Source organism: Vollenhovia emeryi, unplaced genomic scaffold (assembly GCF_000949405.1).
Source record: "Vollenhovia emeryi isolate VEMERY1.0 unplaced genomic scaffold, V.emery_V1.0 DF939176.1, whole genome shotgun sequence".
NCBI classification, from domain to species: domain Eukaryota; kingdom Metazoa; phylum Arthropoda; class Insecta; order Hymenoptera; family Formicidae; genus Vollenhovia; species Vollenhovia emeryi.
This window is the reverse complement of record NW_011967190.1, coordinates 1,034,217-1,049,367: the sequence shown is the minus strand read 5'-3', so window position 1 is coordinate 1,049,367 and position 15,151 is coordinate 1,034,217. Positions and strand designations below refer to the sequence as shown.

Below are 15,151 nucleotides of genomic sequence, written 5' to 3'. Positions count from 1 at the left end.
AGAGAGAGAGAGAGAGAGAGAGAATAAAAAAATTTACTTATACTCGTATACATATATGTTAGAACTCCATCAAAAAATAGTGTCTCAATTTCTTTGAATGTAGCACTCGGGACTTTGCATATCTTCATACTTGGGCGTACCGGAAGTGTCGGCGCGCATCGCACATCAAAGATAACTTCGCGAGACCCTCGCGTCTTGCGTTGGGGCGTCGTTCGATCGATGAGGCGACCCGCAATTTCTTTTGTCGATCGCATAAACATAGGCGCCTCTCCCGATACAACGAGGGGAAGGGGCGAGCGGGAGGGACTGGTAACTTTAATGCGCGGCTATGATATGATAATGCGCCGGTACACGGGATTATGTATATAGGTTCATGTATGATAATTTGGCGAGACAAAGCCGCATTGTCGAGACATAAATTGAATCGCTTCTCTCCTCTCTCTCTCCGTCCCTCTCTTCCTATATCCTTCTCCACCCACCCTCTCCCACTCTGATCATCGGAAGAAACGCCCACCGCGGAGAGGGACACACTTGCTGCACACCTCGATACCACACGCGCAAGGGGACTTTCTTCTCCTTCTCTCTTTTCCGCGTACAAATACACGAATGTCTTTTAAACAGTATTTATTGCGAGCTAGTGCAAATGTTCTCGCTGCACCCACAGAAAAAATTTCCGGATCAAATGCTATTACACTTCAATGTATCAAAAAATAGGATAGATATAGTGCCTTATTTATTATAGAGAGAAAGGAATATTTTAATCTTATTGTTAGATAAAAAATTCCAAAATCTAGAATGAAATGATAGTATGTATGTATCGTCTTTTGTCGGATATCGTGGTGCCAACTTCGTGCGTTGTAAGACGGAGGGAAAATTTATTCTAAACGCAAGAATATATTAACTTACATTTATATCAGTTACTCTTGTCTCAATATAGTAAGTCAATCTTTTTTAATTCGATAGAGGAGAATAAGAATTATTGATTTCATTTTGATATTGTCTTATTTGTATACTAAATGAGGTTGTGAGAAGTATAAATGCGTCAAGAATATTTTTTGTCTCGGTAACAGAAATCCTTTCTGAGGGCGTGGGGTTGCAATCGGTCAGAATTTTATTTTAGGGATAGCATACTGGAAGAAAATCTGGTTACATTAATTAAAAATCTGGTAGATTCAACTGGTCGTCTGTTAGAAAATGGACGAATTTCTTTAGGATTTACTAGATGTGAAGTCTATCAAATGTTCTGGTTATGAAATATCGAGCTCTATCGTGATAACTCGAGATTCTGTTTGGTTTAACCAAAATACGTTCCATCATACATGTCTTGCTGATACAATCAAAGCATTTTTCTCAGTGTAATAATGAAAAAAAATCGGAGTAGTGCCTAGATCATTGGTTCAGTTTTTATTTAAAGTCGATTTAGAGATAATGGACCGTTGTTTTATATGCCCTTCTTTAAATAGACGAAAAATAATCAATCATCTCTATTCGCGGTTTGAATCTTATTTTTGACAAGTTTATGTAAATGACAAATTTAATTCTTATGTGCAATTTTGTATTTATGGCGACTTCTCGATGCCTCGTGTACCCTTACAAAGTTCGAAGTGAAAACACGTGGCCCTAAGGGATTAAGGATCTAGGGATCAACGATCTTCTTAGGCCCTTTACTTATAGGGCTCAAATTAGTAAAGCATTTCCAGAGTTGGCAAAGTTATTTTATAAAAGTATCTAGTTACAGTTTTTTGCTAAAAAGTAACTAGTTACACTTACAAGTTACCAATTCTGAAAAGTAACGCGTTATAGTTACTGAAAAAATAACGAATCGGTACTTTGTAGTTACTTTCTTGCAATGAAAATAAAAATATCAACTCTGCATTTTAATTATAAAGCGTCGATAAAGGCGTTTATGCGCAAATGCAAGGCCTAATGCGATCTGTGGAAGTTTAAATTACATATGAAGTAACTTTTAATGTAACTATTAAATTGGTTACTATAGTTGTCGAAAAAATGTAACTGAGTTAAGCTACAGTTACAGATGGAGAGAAAGTAACAAAGTTGAATTAGAGTTACCAAAAAAAGTAACTGCAACTTCGTTACAAGTAACGAGTTATACTTCCCAACCGTGAGAATTTCTTAAATATTTTCTTAAGTGTCCATAAGCAATCATTATTTGAAAGAAAACTTAGAGTACTACGAAAAGTAACGCATTTAAGGGTTAATAGATTTCGAGTATCTCGCCAAGACGTGGGCACCCCCGTTGTAATCGTCCACTAATTTATCGTGCAGCTTTGCGAGGCTGACCTCGTCGCGAAATAAGCAGGCACGATTCGCAGAAGCAGTACATACATCACTCGCAAACATACAAATTACAAAGTTCCAAACTGGTTTCTACGGTGACAAAGGCAGCAAGATCCCATCTAGGCCATCGGCAGAGATACGGATTTCAATTGGCGAAACGAAGGCACGCGTGTATTTTCGTTCGAAGGAAAAAGAAAGGGAGGATCAACGAAATTATTACGCGCGAGATAACACGCCGGAGAACGAAATCGCGTGAGATCGTCCTTTCTGCCTTTTGCCACGGGTCAAATGTCAGATTCGTCGGTTTAGGGGCGTGGTATCGCGTATTATTACGGTCCATATCGCCGTCCGTGACCAGGTTGCGTCGCGCTGCGATTCCCAAGCGCGAATTTACAATCCCACGCTAATCCACGCAAAATTATATTTCAGCTAACGGCCGTTCCCGAGCGCCTTCCCCGCGACAAAGCGTGTCTCGTATTTTTGCTGATTAACCCTCTTTCGTCGGCCTGATGCTAAGTTATGAATTTCCGGTGATCGCTCGCGCAGACTCCGCCTGCTCGTAGTACCGTCCGCCGTATAGCGTAAGCACGTGGGAGTAAATTTTTCCCACATCGCCTCTCCGCGCGCATAGGTTTCCCGATGAGGGTAAATATCTAAAAATGTTAATTTGCATATATTCGTACTTACGCGTGCTATCTTGAAGGATGTAATAATCTCACTTAAAATGCACATACACACAGTTTGATAATGTTATAAGAGGGCAATGACAATTATACCAAATAAAAAGGTCTGCATAGATCGTACTTGGCCTTGGGCGATGAATCGTGCAATGGTCCAGGCTGTAAAAAAATTATTTATTTCTATCTCGTGCGGAATAACGAAACCGAGTAGAGAATTCGGCATGCGTGCAGCAACCGGGGGCAAAAACAAAGGCTAAGCGAAACGGACGGGAATGGCTTTATGGGAGGAAGAGACTCCGATCTCTCTCTCTCTCTCTCTCTCTCTCTCTCTCTCTCTCTTGGGTATCAAAATCGTAAAAAAAATTAGACTTTCAAATATGTCTCGTCTTTCTGGACCACCTCCGTACGCGCGCAGCCAACGGTCGGTATATATAAGTCGTAGGTACCGCAGAAAGCGGCCAGAAAACTGCGGTGGATGACGAATGTCCCAATGGCGAGGGTACCGCGGCGATTAGCATAATTCCCATGTTAACATTTAACCCGGCCGGCCCCGAAATCTCGAAATTGGACGAGCTCTCCGCTGCGCGCGTGGGAATCCACGCGGATCATTCCACCGCACCGGAGGGGACCGGCGGATATGTTCGCGCCCAGATAATATCGCGAAATTACGTATGTAAACCGCTCCCTTTTTTCACCGATTCTTGTACCTTCTTTTCTCCTCGTTTGCCACTTTATTCGCTGTTTTTTAATCCGGATACTCGAATACATGTTGCGGATGAAGAAAATAGAGCATTTTTATTTAAACGAAAATTAAGATTGTGTGAACCAGTCTGCTCTCTGAAAGTCAATCAGTGAATAGTCAACTGATCTACAGTTATAAATATATCACTGCAATTTTTAGTAGTATACTGTAACTGCAAATCAGTAACTATTCACTGATTGCCTTTTAGGGAGTAAGAAAATCTGGGATTAATTAAATACCAGATTAGAATTATCGTAATAGACAACGGAGTCGCCTTTGAATGTACACGTCATCCTGTCTATATCTCGTACCGATCCGCGAGATGGGTGAGGCGGAGAGGATTTATGTGAATCGCCACAAAATTTCTCACCCCTATCCCGAGAAAGGTCGCCGTAGAGCGTTCGACGGCGACGTTTCTCACCGTGGCGTCAACGCCGATCTTATCTCGCGCCCTTCGACTCCGTCGATGGATCCTTTTAATTAGCTTCGGCTAAGTGTAAGCGCCCCCCCCTCTCTCTCTCTCTCTCTCTTCTCCTAGGATCAGTTGAAACTTGTACGGATCGTACCCGGCAATATCTTCAAGGTTAATAACATGAGCGAGTCCCGAGGGCGCGAACACAGTTCGACCAGATTTCTGGCGTCGCACAATAGGACGCTTTCCGGCGACGGGCGTTATTTAAAGGTGAGAAAGGAAAAACGAGACCATTAGGGAAGAAGGTTCCCCTATAACTTAGATAACCGTGCCGCGTGCTTTATGTACACCGATTCTCTGGAATGTTTTACATTAACTTAAAAGATAAATATAATATCGAAATTAAATGAGAAACGTAGGATTAAAAATTATTATAGTTTAGTTACAACGATGAGTTTCAATAACAATTATGATGACGCCCGCCAGATCTTACGTGAGTGCGTTTGAGCGAACAAGAGCAAATTAAAAACTATCTATTAGCAAGGTCACACCGAACGCGCCATTAGCGAGGAGTCGTGATCTCCATCTGGACCAGCGCTCTGATATAATTAGCATGTCGGGAATCGTATTACTCGTAAGATGTAACGAGAGGATGGAGGTAGCTATAAAGCTGTTCATGTATATACGAGAAATATTAGAAATTGTGATTAAAAGAACAGGACAGAATACACTGATAAAAAAATATCTTAATAAAAAAAATATCACTTTACTCAAGAAAATTATTCATTAGGTGGCTCCTAATAGCTTATTAACTTAAATTTAAAAAATAATAAACGAATTAAAACATGCATTGCTTTAATTTGAGTATTTATTAAATATCAAAAAATAGATAATTTTAAATTAAAAAATGTTATTTTATTAATTTAATAATTCTACAAAATGTTTACTAAGATATCATTTTCATAGCGAAGAAAATTTAATTTCTTATTTAACCAAAACAATTATTTCATTTAATAAATAGTATTCTATATCTCATGAAATCTTTTGAACGTAGAAAATGTAATTATTTAAATTAATTTACTTAATATAATATATAGATTTACTTGAAAAATTTGATATTTTAATTTAAATAGAATAAATATTTACTTTGGTAAGAAAAATAATTTTAAGTAAATCTATAATATTTACTTTGTTAAAAAAAAGTTTTTGTGTCAGTGTATAACGATATCAAATTCTATTTAAACGAAAATTCTAAGAATCTGAACGAGAAAGAAAAATTGGGAAAAAGATAGTCGGCCACAAGAGAACTTGGTCAGTTTCATTTATCGAAATTTATCGAGCACGCTCGATGCTATGACGATGCTATTTCGCTGCGAGAAAAATTACATTTTGTCGTTCGCTCTTTGATCGTTGTCCCTTCTCACCCCCTTATACTCGAAAGAATTTGCTATCGTAGGGTCAATTTAATTCGTATTCAATGCTAATGGAAGGTGAAGTGTCTGTGATTCTTTATGTGCATCGGGACAACCTACGCGACGCACCGTACACGCGTCTCCGAGCGTGACGTCGTGCGGAATGGAACGACATTGGAACGCCGGAATTCAAGACAGTGCCGAGACACACGTCAAAAGTATTACGTGCATTCACTGTAACGATAGATGTGACGCGAGAATGGCAATCGTCACGAGAATCTTTCGTAACAGTTGTCCATAAAACAAGGAACTGCTGCGTGAAAAATTGAAACTGCGACTCTGCGAAGATGCGATTTTTATTTTATAATAGTTCTTATCGATTTGGATTTATTCGATAATTGCCAGTTTTAATATTACTAGTTATTCAATAAACTGCAACTATTATGACTTTTTGCAAAATCTTGAACTTTATTGTCTCTAATTTCTTCAAAAATCAACGCGAATGTAATAAAATATTTCTAAAATGAACATCGTATTTAGCACAAAAAAAATCGAAGAAATGGTCTTTTTCAGATTGGAAAAAGATAAATTGAATTTTATCTTGAAGTTTATTGAATTATCAACTATAAGTCGTTTCACGTGCGATTACACAAGCTGCACGCAAAGCAATGTAGGAAATCCAAAGAACTCAATAAGCGCGCCATAAATATGAGAATTAAATGTGTAGCGATACAATTCGCCACGCGTGGATAAGCGTGCTTACCTGCTTAGCGCACTGACCGCTAAAATAACTTACGCAGCGGGAACGGTTCTGACGCATGCATGTGCGTACAACACATTCACGGCGAGCGATTTAGTAAAAGTTCTTATTTTGTATCACGCTATATCCATCCGTCGTTGCGGATGAAATGCAGTTCGGTGCGAATCGCTGGGACTTTATCGGAAAAGCACGATGTCTACTAATTACGACTATCACGACGAATCGCCGTGAATGTGTTTTCCACTTTTCTCTTGATTTTCCCGAGCGCTGTAAACCATTGCGAGAGGATATCTCACGGCGAGAGAATCGGCAAATGGACGAGTCGCTTACTCCGCTAAGCGCAATCAATACGATAAAATATAGCGGCTAAATTGGCGTATTAAGATAAGTGCTTGCTCCGGTTTAAACATAAGGAAGTCGCGGCGAGCAATAAGAGGTGGCCGAGTTAAGTCGAGTCGTGAGGCAAAGACGGCTAAGAAAAATCCGTGTATTTCATATCGGATAATTTCACGAGAAGGCAATTACGAAAGCTGGTTAAGCATTGACCTTACCAATTGTTGATCGTGTCATCTTCAGCAAAAAGATATTTATTTCTCTTTAAATCTCCTTTTTCGTGCCACCGCATACGCAGCAAAAAGGTTTAGATGGACGCGGGCAATTTACAGATCTATCAAGAAGCGATTATCGATGACTCGCCGATGACTCGATTCTTTGGATCGTGGGGAATCGCTCTATCGAGGGGGGGATCGTAGATCGATCCTGTAACATTGTGAGTCACGTCTTTGCGGCCCGTTTAATTCCGTGGCAAGAAACGAGAATGGGCGTATCGAATCTCGACGAAGTAGTCATCGTAACCAGAGCGAAAGCATTCTGAATATCGTTGCGGCGGGCGCTATTGTTGTGCAACGAGAGACGAGTCAGACCTATCCCAACGACCGCACGACGGGCATACAGGAACGTATTTATATGCGAATAGAAAAACGTAACAAAATTTTAAATTTTTAGATTTTAAATAAATAATATATATGTAGCTCTTTCTCTCTCCCTCCCTTTCTCTTTCAGTGTAATTTAATAATAGCAGATAACAGAAATGAAAAAAGATATAAAATATCAATATTATTTCATAATTAATTCTTATGTAATAACCAAAAGATTACAATGTCAACCTTTCTCAGATCTCTTATTATAGATTTAATTGAACGAGTATTAAAGCGGTGGAAGACATAAATCCGCCCCTGTGCAGGTATTCTTCCAGCGTTTTCGATTAGTCACGGCATATCGAGTACTCGAAACCCATTCGCCATGGGCCGTCGAGTTGAAATCCCGCCAATAAAAGGAACTCGGAGTGCGTTACGCATCGAACTAGCCCCCTGGCCGAGGTGTCTAAAAGAAAGTGTTTTAAAGATTTGATGTCGGATAAGCGTCCATCACATTGGTGGATCCTTCGGACCCACAGCGGTGTGTATCTCGAGTTTTTGACACTGACAGACAAACGGACAAAGCGACAATAGCTCGTTCCTGGCATGAAGTTGAACGAATTCCGTCAGAATGACAATCAGTGATACAGCGTTGCGCAATGAAACATTATCTGTCAAGCAAAAAGAGGCACACGGTTCTCCAAACGATTTGGTGAATCATAAATTTAGACTCAGAGAAGAGAACGGGAAGATTGCCATTGATATCAAATTGAAATAAGTTGAAATGTATTTTCTCAGATAATTCATTTCGTTATCATATTCGCATTGTGCGCACTGCGCGTTCCTGTATACGAAGTTAAACATGCAACGCGGAAAAGATTTCACTTTATTAGCGCCTTTTCTCTCTCTTTTTCTTGTCTTGATGTTTAAATTTTCACTGGTAATTTCGTCAAGACGTCGAACAATTTTTCGTAAAAATAGAGACACGCCGTTTTCGTTTCTGCACAGTGCTCGGAGGAGTATTTTGCAGATGGCATCTTCGATACTATCGCGCGAGGCATTATGAAGATTTACAGTTATTCGAGTAAGCGGAACGACGGCGTATTATATACTCAAGATTCTCAACCACGGAACCCCCGCGGTGTCATACGCTATCGAGATATCATCGAAGCAGAGCGAAGCGCCAAGGCGTGCACTACTGATATTCTCGTATCTATTATGCATCTTTCTATGTCAATTTCCATAATCTAGCGTGCGAGACAGCATTAACAGATACCTGTAACCGTCACGGATTATTTCAGGGATTTATGTCAAATCAACCCATTTGCGGAAATAAAAGTAATAATCAACATTTGCATTACGATTGCGATTACATATTCTGCTCTTTCGCCATTTTGTATTCTTTAAGTTTTTAATTGTGTTCTATTGTTTTTAACAATTTGCCGCTTTAATAACACACGATACCAAGTTTCCTTGTATGCTGATATTATCTAGGAAGGTCCTCCTCCCGACTTCTGCGGTTAACCGCGTAGAAGTTGCTTTCAAAAAATGCGACCGCGACTAGATGAATCAGTGGATCGTGACTCATTCTATCAAAAAATGCCGGCATCGGGAAAGTGAGACGTGCGATGTAAAATCGGCGGGTACGCTGGGAATGAAACCAGATTGAAATATTGCTCGCAAATGTTGCACATTTCAGATTGTATTATATATCATTTGCGAGCAAGCGTGAATGTGAAGGAGCTCGGTATTTCTTACTCGAAAATTAGTCTTGAAGGAGTGCCTTAAATGGAACTAATAATGCTTAATAGGCTCCTTGCTATTATAAATTGATATCATTTTCCACGAGAAAAAAAAGATAGAATCTCGCAAGCTCTCGATACCCGTGCATCGACGAAGGCATTTTAATGACGGCTTATCGATGGCTTATTACACAGAATGTTACACATATGAGCCTGATTATTTTCCCTCGATTTTTCCCTGTTTTCAAGAAACTTGCGTTTACGTTTCTCCGCGGTTCTTTTAAACGCCCGAAGTCGGGATAAATTGAGCAATGCCAAATAATCGATAGAAAACGTATCGATAGTCGATAGTAAGAAGCCGCACGTTAATTATCTTTCATCATAATAAAGACAATATTATTCAAATCTACGATGGAACATCGGAACCTCCAAGTAAGATGTTATCGTAACATCGTCATTTTTTTATAGTATGAACTGTTCCTACTACAAATATGTATTATAATTGCATATCGTTTCAGAAGGAATTTAACTTGATCGGATTATAAAAACAATGTTTGAAAATTTGTAAAAGTTAAGATAAGCGGTACATAATTGGAACTGCCCTGACAGGGATTTTAACGGTCGAATGGCCAACGGTGCTGCGGTACCCTGTTGCAAATAGCACACCATTAGCCTCCGTATGAGACGGGCGTAATGTTATACATTATGCTCTAATGACTACGTGCGGATTGCTGCTGAGCATAAGTACGCGAGTCCGTTGTTCTCTTTTACCCGATCATCATGCTAAAGACACAAGTGCACTCTTCAATGGCAGCTTTCAACGTTCGACGTAATCTAATTAATATAAAACTAAGAACAAAATTTTGCAAAAGTCCACCTAGATGTTTTCCAACAAATATTCGGGAAGATCTTTGGCACAAGTAAAATTTAATCGAAGTAATATCTTTGCAAGATACACTATAATACTCGATGTTATTTAACTGTAGTTTTACTTTCATCTGTCAAATATAAATTCCTTTGTAAGTAACTTCCTTTGTTACGTTAACGTTATCTCAACTAATTTCATTTATATAAAAACATTCTTTCGTGTATTTGTTTTAAGTTACTTAAGAAATTTTCACCAAATTTCAATTGAAAACTGGCAGCTACTTATATTTTTTCAGAACTACATTCGATATAAACGTAATATCAATTAAGATGATATAAAAGTTGGAATATTATAGGAAACACAAAGTAGTCCTCAATTTGAAACTGTCAATCTTTTTTTCGTCGAAAGATGAACGTGCTGCAACAATTCGTCAGACGTGAACATAATCGTGATAAAGCGCATCTTAACTAAGTAACGAGCAATGAAGACAAATGAGTAACCGCTATCACCTGCCCGTCCATGACATGCCTCCGAGGCGTCGTCATGGTGCAACTCGCATTTAATTAAGGTTAACGAGTGACGTAGTGAGCACGTAATTAAGAAGGAGAACGTAACTACTAACGTTTAACGTTGCCGTCTTCTCGCAATCAAATGCCATCCGATTTTTCTGCAAATCGCTTCTGTAATTAATTTCTCAGTTAATTCAACGCGCGCGTAGCCACCATTGTCACGACGTAATCATGATCGCGAGGTAACTGGGGATGAAATGCACGGGACAGGAAGGAGCCCGTTCTCACTGTCTCGTACTTATTATGAAAAATGACGTGGAACGTTCTCCTCTTTCCTTTTTTTTCCCCTCCCCTCGGCAGGCCCCTCGCGCGATTGCATCTTCCCGTCAACGAGAAATCACGAATGCGCATGCCAAATCTTTGAAGGGGACGATGACGGGACCTCTCGCGTCAACGTCTCTCTCGTTTATGCCTCGCGAAAGCGACGTGACGAGGAACGAGGTCCCTCCGGGCGATTTCGGACCGGCTCGTTTTCGCGGCGGCACGCCATCGCCCTTCCTCCTCTCGCGTTCGTCGTCGGGACATCCAGATTGTCCCACCGCGTGGCACCACGGAGGAGAGATTCGGCGGCCACTGCGAGAACCAGCGCGATGCATTCCAATGCAAATATCTCTCGCCCTGGGGACACGACGTAATCGCCGCAATTTCATGCTTCTCAGAAATTCAACCTGCTCGTCTTACATTTTCTCTCCTACGATCCTCTCCGCACCCCAGCGCGCTCTTGCCTCGCGCCCCCCTCCCCTCCCTCCCGACGCCCAGTACTTGATAACTCACCCTCGAGTACTTTGAAGCGCCTCAATATTTCATTGCCGATCGGGAAGGAATAACAGAATCGTAAGTGGTTCGTAATGAAGGGTATATTTATAGCTCTCTCGTAATGATGGATGGAACCGCGCGACTTTATAAATCACGTTCGAAATGATATATCGATCTCTCTATTCTTTCTATTATTCTTTCTATTCTTGAAGGAAGAAAACATTTTTAAGTGGAGGTAATCACTTTAAGAAAGCTGCTCAAGAAAGATTCTATAGGCTATAAATTATGCAATGCACCAGCGGGAGACGAGGATATCAAGTTTCAGCTTGTCATCGGGTCGGTTTTAGCACCTGTTAAACGCTTTGTTTACTCGTCAAGATGTTCATAAGACGACAAAGATGACTGCTAAAATTTTCAATAATTTTTCCAGTTTATACATTCGTGAGATCGTGGTAACTGCAACCATTTTTTTCCGTCAGTGCAGTTAGGTAAAAGAGGAATGTAAATTGCGATTTGGCAACTGTATCTTCTCCTTGAAACGCAGGACAAGATTCTCGACCGAAATAGCTTCTGCCACACGTCCGCCAAAGTATACGTTTATCTCCACGAGGATATTTCTCACGACGGATCTCTTTATTCCAGGGTGGTCGGTGCGGTGGTGGTCGGCGCGGCTGTCTGCAGTCGCATCCCTGGATTGGCGAAAAGTCAGCGCGAGCAGTGCAGAAAGGCGCCGCACGCGATGCCGGCGGTGGGCGAGGGCGCCGCGCTGGGTCTGCGCGAGTGCCGGCACCAGTTCCGACATCACCGTTGGAACTGTTCCCACGTGTCCAACGATCAGGTCTTCGGCCACGTGGTGGTAGTGGGTAAGGATTGTTCTGTCACCGGCGCTCGGTATTTATTACGCCGCGCAATATATCACGGATGTTACATACGTTGTAGCCCGTACTCCTCGCTCCGCGAAAGGACTTGCCTGCCGCGCAGAGTGGTAGGTAGCGGGGTGAAACTGCGCAGTTAACGTCCCAACGTGTCCGCGATGGAAATACAGGGTAATAGAAAATGTAAGAAAGAAAAGTTTGGACATGAGAATCCACTGCTTGTAAACGCGCGCGTAAAGTCGTATAGCTTACTACCTGTTAGGTACCAGTAAGTCGCATGTGTGTAGGAATATCCTCAATATGCCGCGAGTTAAAGAAGACGCATGGCTGTTACATCATTCCCACATTCTATTAGGCTCGCACTTGTATCGCGCTAATGATCTTTTCATTAATATCCCCGTGCTTTATTGCCGATTTATACATTTACATTCTAAGCGGTCGATTCTCCCTAATTATCGAAGATTCAGTGATTAAAGATACGACTTCGGAGCCAAATTAATAAACCGTCCATATACTTAATCGTGAAAATTATTAGTCTCGTATAGTTGATTGAATAATTGATCAGCGATTGTATATCTTAATTCTTTCAACCATCCTCTGTTAACAAATCGATACGCGTATTTCATGCATAAATGTTGATGTAGCTTATAATTTCGTAATTTTCGATGATACAAGAATTTAATATCGAACGACAAGCCGCGCGTAGTGGCAGGTCGGCTCGATGACAAACGGCGAGAGCGATATTTTTCGAGGACAAGATAATCCCTGATCTTGTGAGCGGAAGCTAATGCGTGATCCAAAAATATTGTTAAATACGACACATTTATCACCTCGGCATTAAAAACTATAAATGCGAGTCGAAAGGATAAATGTCCCACGGAGAGACATCAGTCGGTTTTGTACAGCGTGTTACATCAAGAAGCGTGTTACATCGGAGCCCGTGAAACATTTTTAAGACGGTGGAAAGATCTCTACAAGTGAGAGGAAAAATCGCCATTTGGAAAGAAAGTTAGCTGCTACGATATAATTTTTTGGTGCTCGAAACATTTTTATGTAATTTCTTTTCTATTTCTACTAAAGAAATCTCTTGATGTGAAACATCCTGTATAGGAAGGACAGCAGATGTAACGGTGTGACGTTTCGTAGTGGTGCAAGTCAGCTATTTTTCATGATTAACCGAACGGATTAAACCGCCGAGGTGGAAGAATCAAAGGAGCTCGGTAAACACGGCGTGATTTATAATGCGCAACGAGATGATCGTACTTTGTTATCCGTTATCTTGTTGCTATTGTACGAGCATCGTCCGTCATCATCGAAAGACTTCTGGAATTCCACGCTGAATAAGACGTGCATATAATGGCATCGTAGAATCCCTCAAGAAGGAGAGAGAGATTACAAAAGAACACCGCACGATTGCGTGCAAGCATTTGCATAAGTCACGAATATACGGATGTGACAATTAATTACGAGTTTAGCATTTTAATTGGTGGTGATTATTAGAATTTTATTCAAATTTACACGAGACGGAGTGCGTAATTTTTGTAGACGTGACATCCGCGTCGCGAAAATACGGGTGAGTATTTATTAAAAAATATTGTGCTGCTGTCACATCTGTCGAGTCGATAATATCGTAGAATTTAAACTCGAAGAAAACTCGCGCGGAATGTTTTTTAAAACAGCGAAAACGTTTACGTACTGGCTCGGCGACATGGACGCAAGGCAGAGAAGGAAAATAAGCGGCGACGTCGAGGAAGTCAGACGAGAAATAAGAAGACCAAAAATTAATGCGCAAAAAAAGTATAAATAACGCTTATAAGAGACAGTGGGAGAGAGGATGCGAGATGGAACAAGCAGGGCGGTCGGTCGCTAACTTAATTAGTAAAATTAACGAGGCCGCTCGACATGCCAAAGCTAACTGCAGCGATATGCTTGAAAATATTTCCCCGCTCTTAAAACGTTCGCATTATGCGTTCAGGATAATCCGCGAGCGTACGTGTAAAAGTGGAATACTTTCGAATTAAACAAAGCATGATAAAACCTCATCAAGCGAAATTGTCGAACGATATACAGGCAGGACATGGCCTGTGGAACTATTTAAGTGTTCAATATCGCTTATTAAAAAAAAACTAAGTGGAATAAGTTCTGTATATAAAGTATACAGATTTCTTTAGATAATGTTGATTAATCTATTATACATTAAAAGAGACGCCTTCAGAGGCAAAGTTTAAATATTTCTAAAATACATGAATCCATGTCGGTTTTTTCTCCACCGACGTTTCAATTACACGTGTTAAATGTTAGCAATCTAATAGATACAATTGTAATTGAATATAATTTATGGACGCATCGATCTTCGTCGATTTGAAAACTCATTACAGAAGCTGCGACGCTACTCAAAGCCGATCCTAGATTTCGTGACCCACTCCTGAATGAATTTTACCGGCGAATATATTTTCATAAATTAGGCAGATTTATTCGGGAGAGACTTTTCAAGATTCGAGAAAACGTGGGCGGCGATCGTCTAATCGCCTAAATGAAACGACGTAATTAAGAGATCCATTACGTGGACGATGAACCATATATTATCCGTTGTAAATTTAATCGAGAATAGGACGTCGTTCCTGACCCACCGATGTCATCACGAGATATTACATAGGGATTCTCCCCCTCTTTTCTCTTCTCTCTCTTTTTCTTTCTCTCATTTATTCTTTCAACAACGTCCAAAAAGAACCCTCCCAGCCGGTTATAGTGGAGAAAATCTCCGAAAAATCGTTATCTCGTCACACTATCGTCCTTATCAGCGAATAATTCCATGCAATTCGTAAGAGGGCTAATATTGTTCCACGCATGACAACGTTAACGGCGTAGCATACGAGCGATAAGCGAAGGCGGGAGAATAAAGGTCGAGTGCGAGAGAGCTAAAGTTCACACGAAACACCGCGAATGTATCCTTTTCCCTACTTCCCCTTCTTCACCCCCGCCCAATCAGACCTTGGATACAACATTGGCGAAGATATTGCATTAATGTAGCGTCCTATCAATTTCTGTTGCAAGTCCTTCTCCCTCCTCTTCATCCTTCCGCACACTTATATCCGCTCTCGCGCTCTTGTATGCGCCTTT

General features: G+C 40.7%; 1 protein-coding gene across 3 annotated transcripts in view; it reads left to right on the top strand.

Annotated features, from left to right (window-relative positions):
- LOC105563393 (protein Wnt-7b) overlaps window positions 1–15,151 on the top strand; it is a 59,357-nt gene that overhangs the window by 25,960 nt on the left and 18,246 nt on the right. For all 3 annotated transcript variants that reach the window (XM_012014963.1, XM_012014962.1, XM_012014961.1), the window contains exon 2: window positions 11,799–12,019. In XM_012014963.1, coding sequence (XP_011870353.1) covers window positions 11,799–12,019 — 221 coding nt within the window. The remainder of the gene's footprint in view (window positions 1–11,798; window positions 12,020–15,151) is intronic.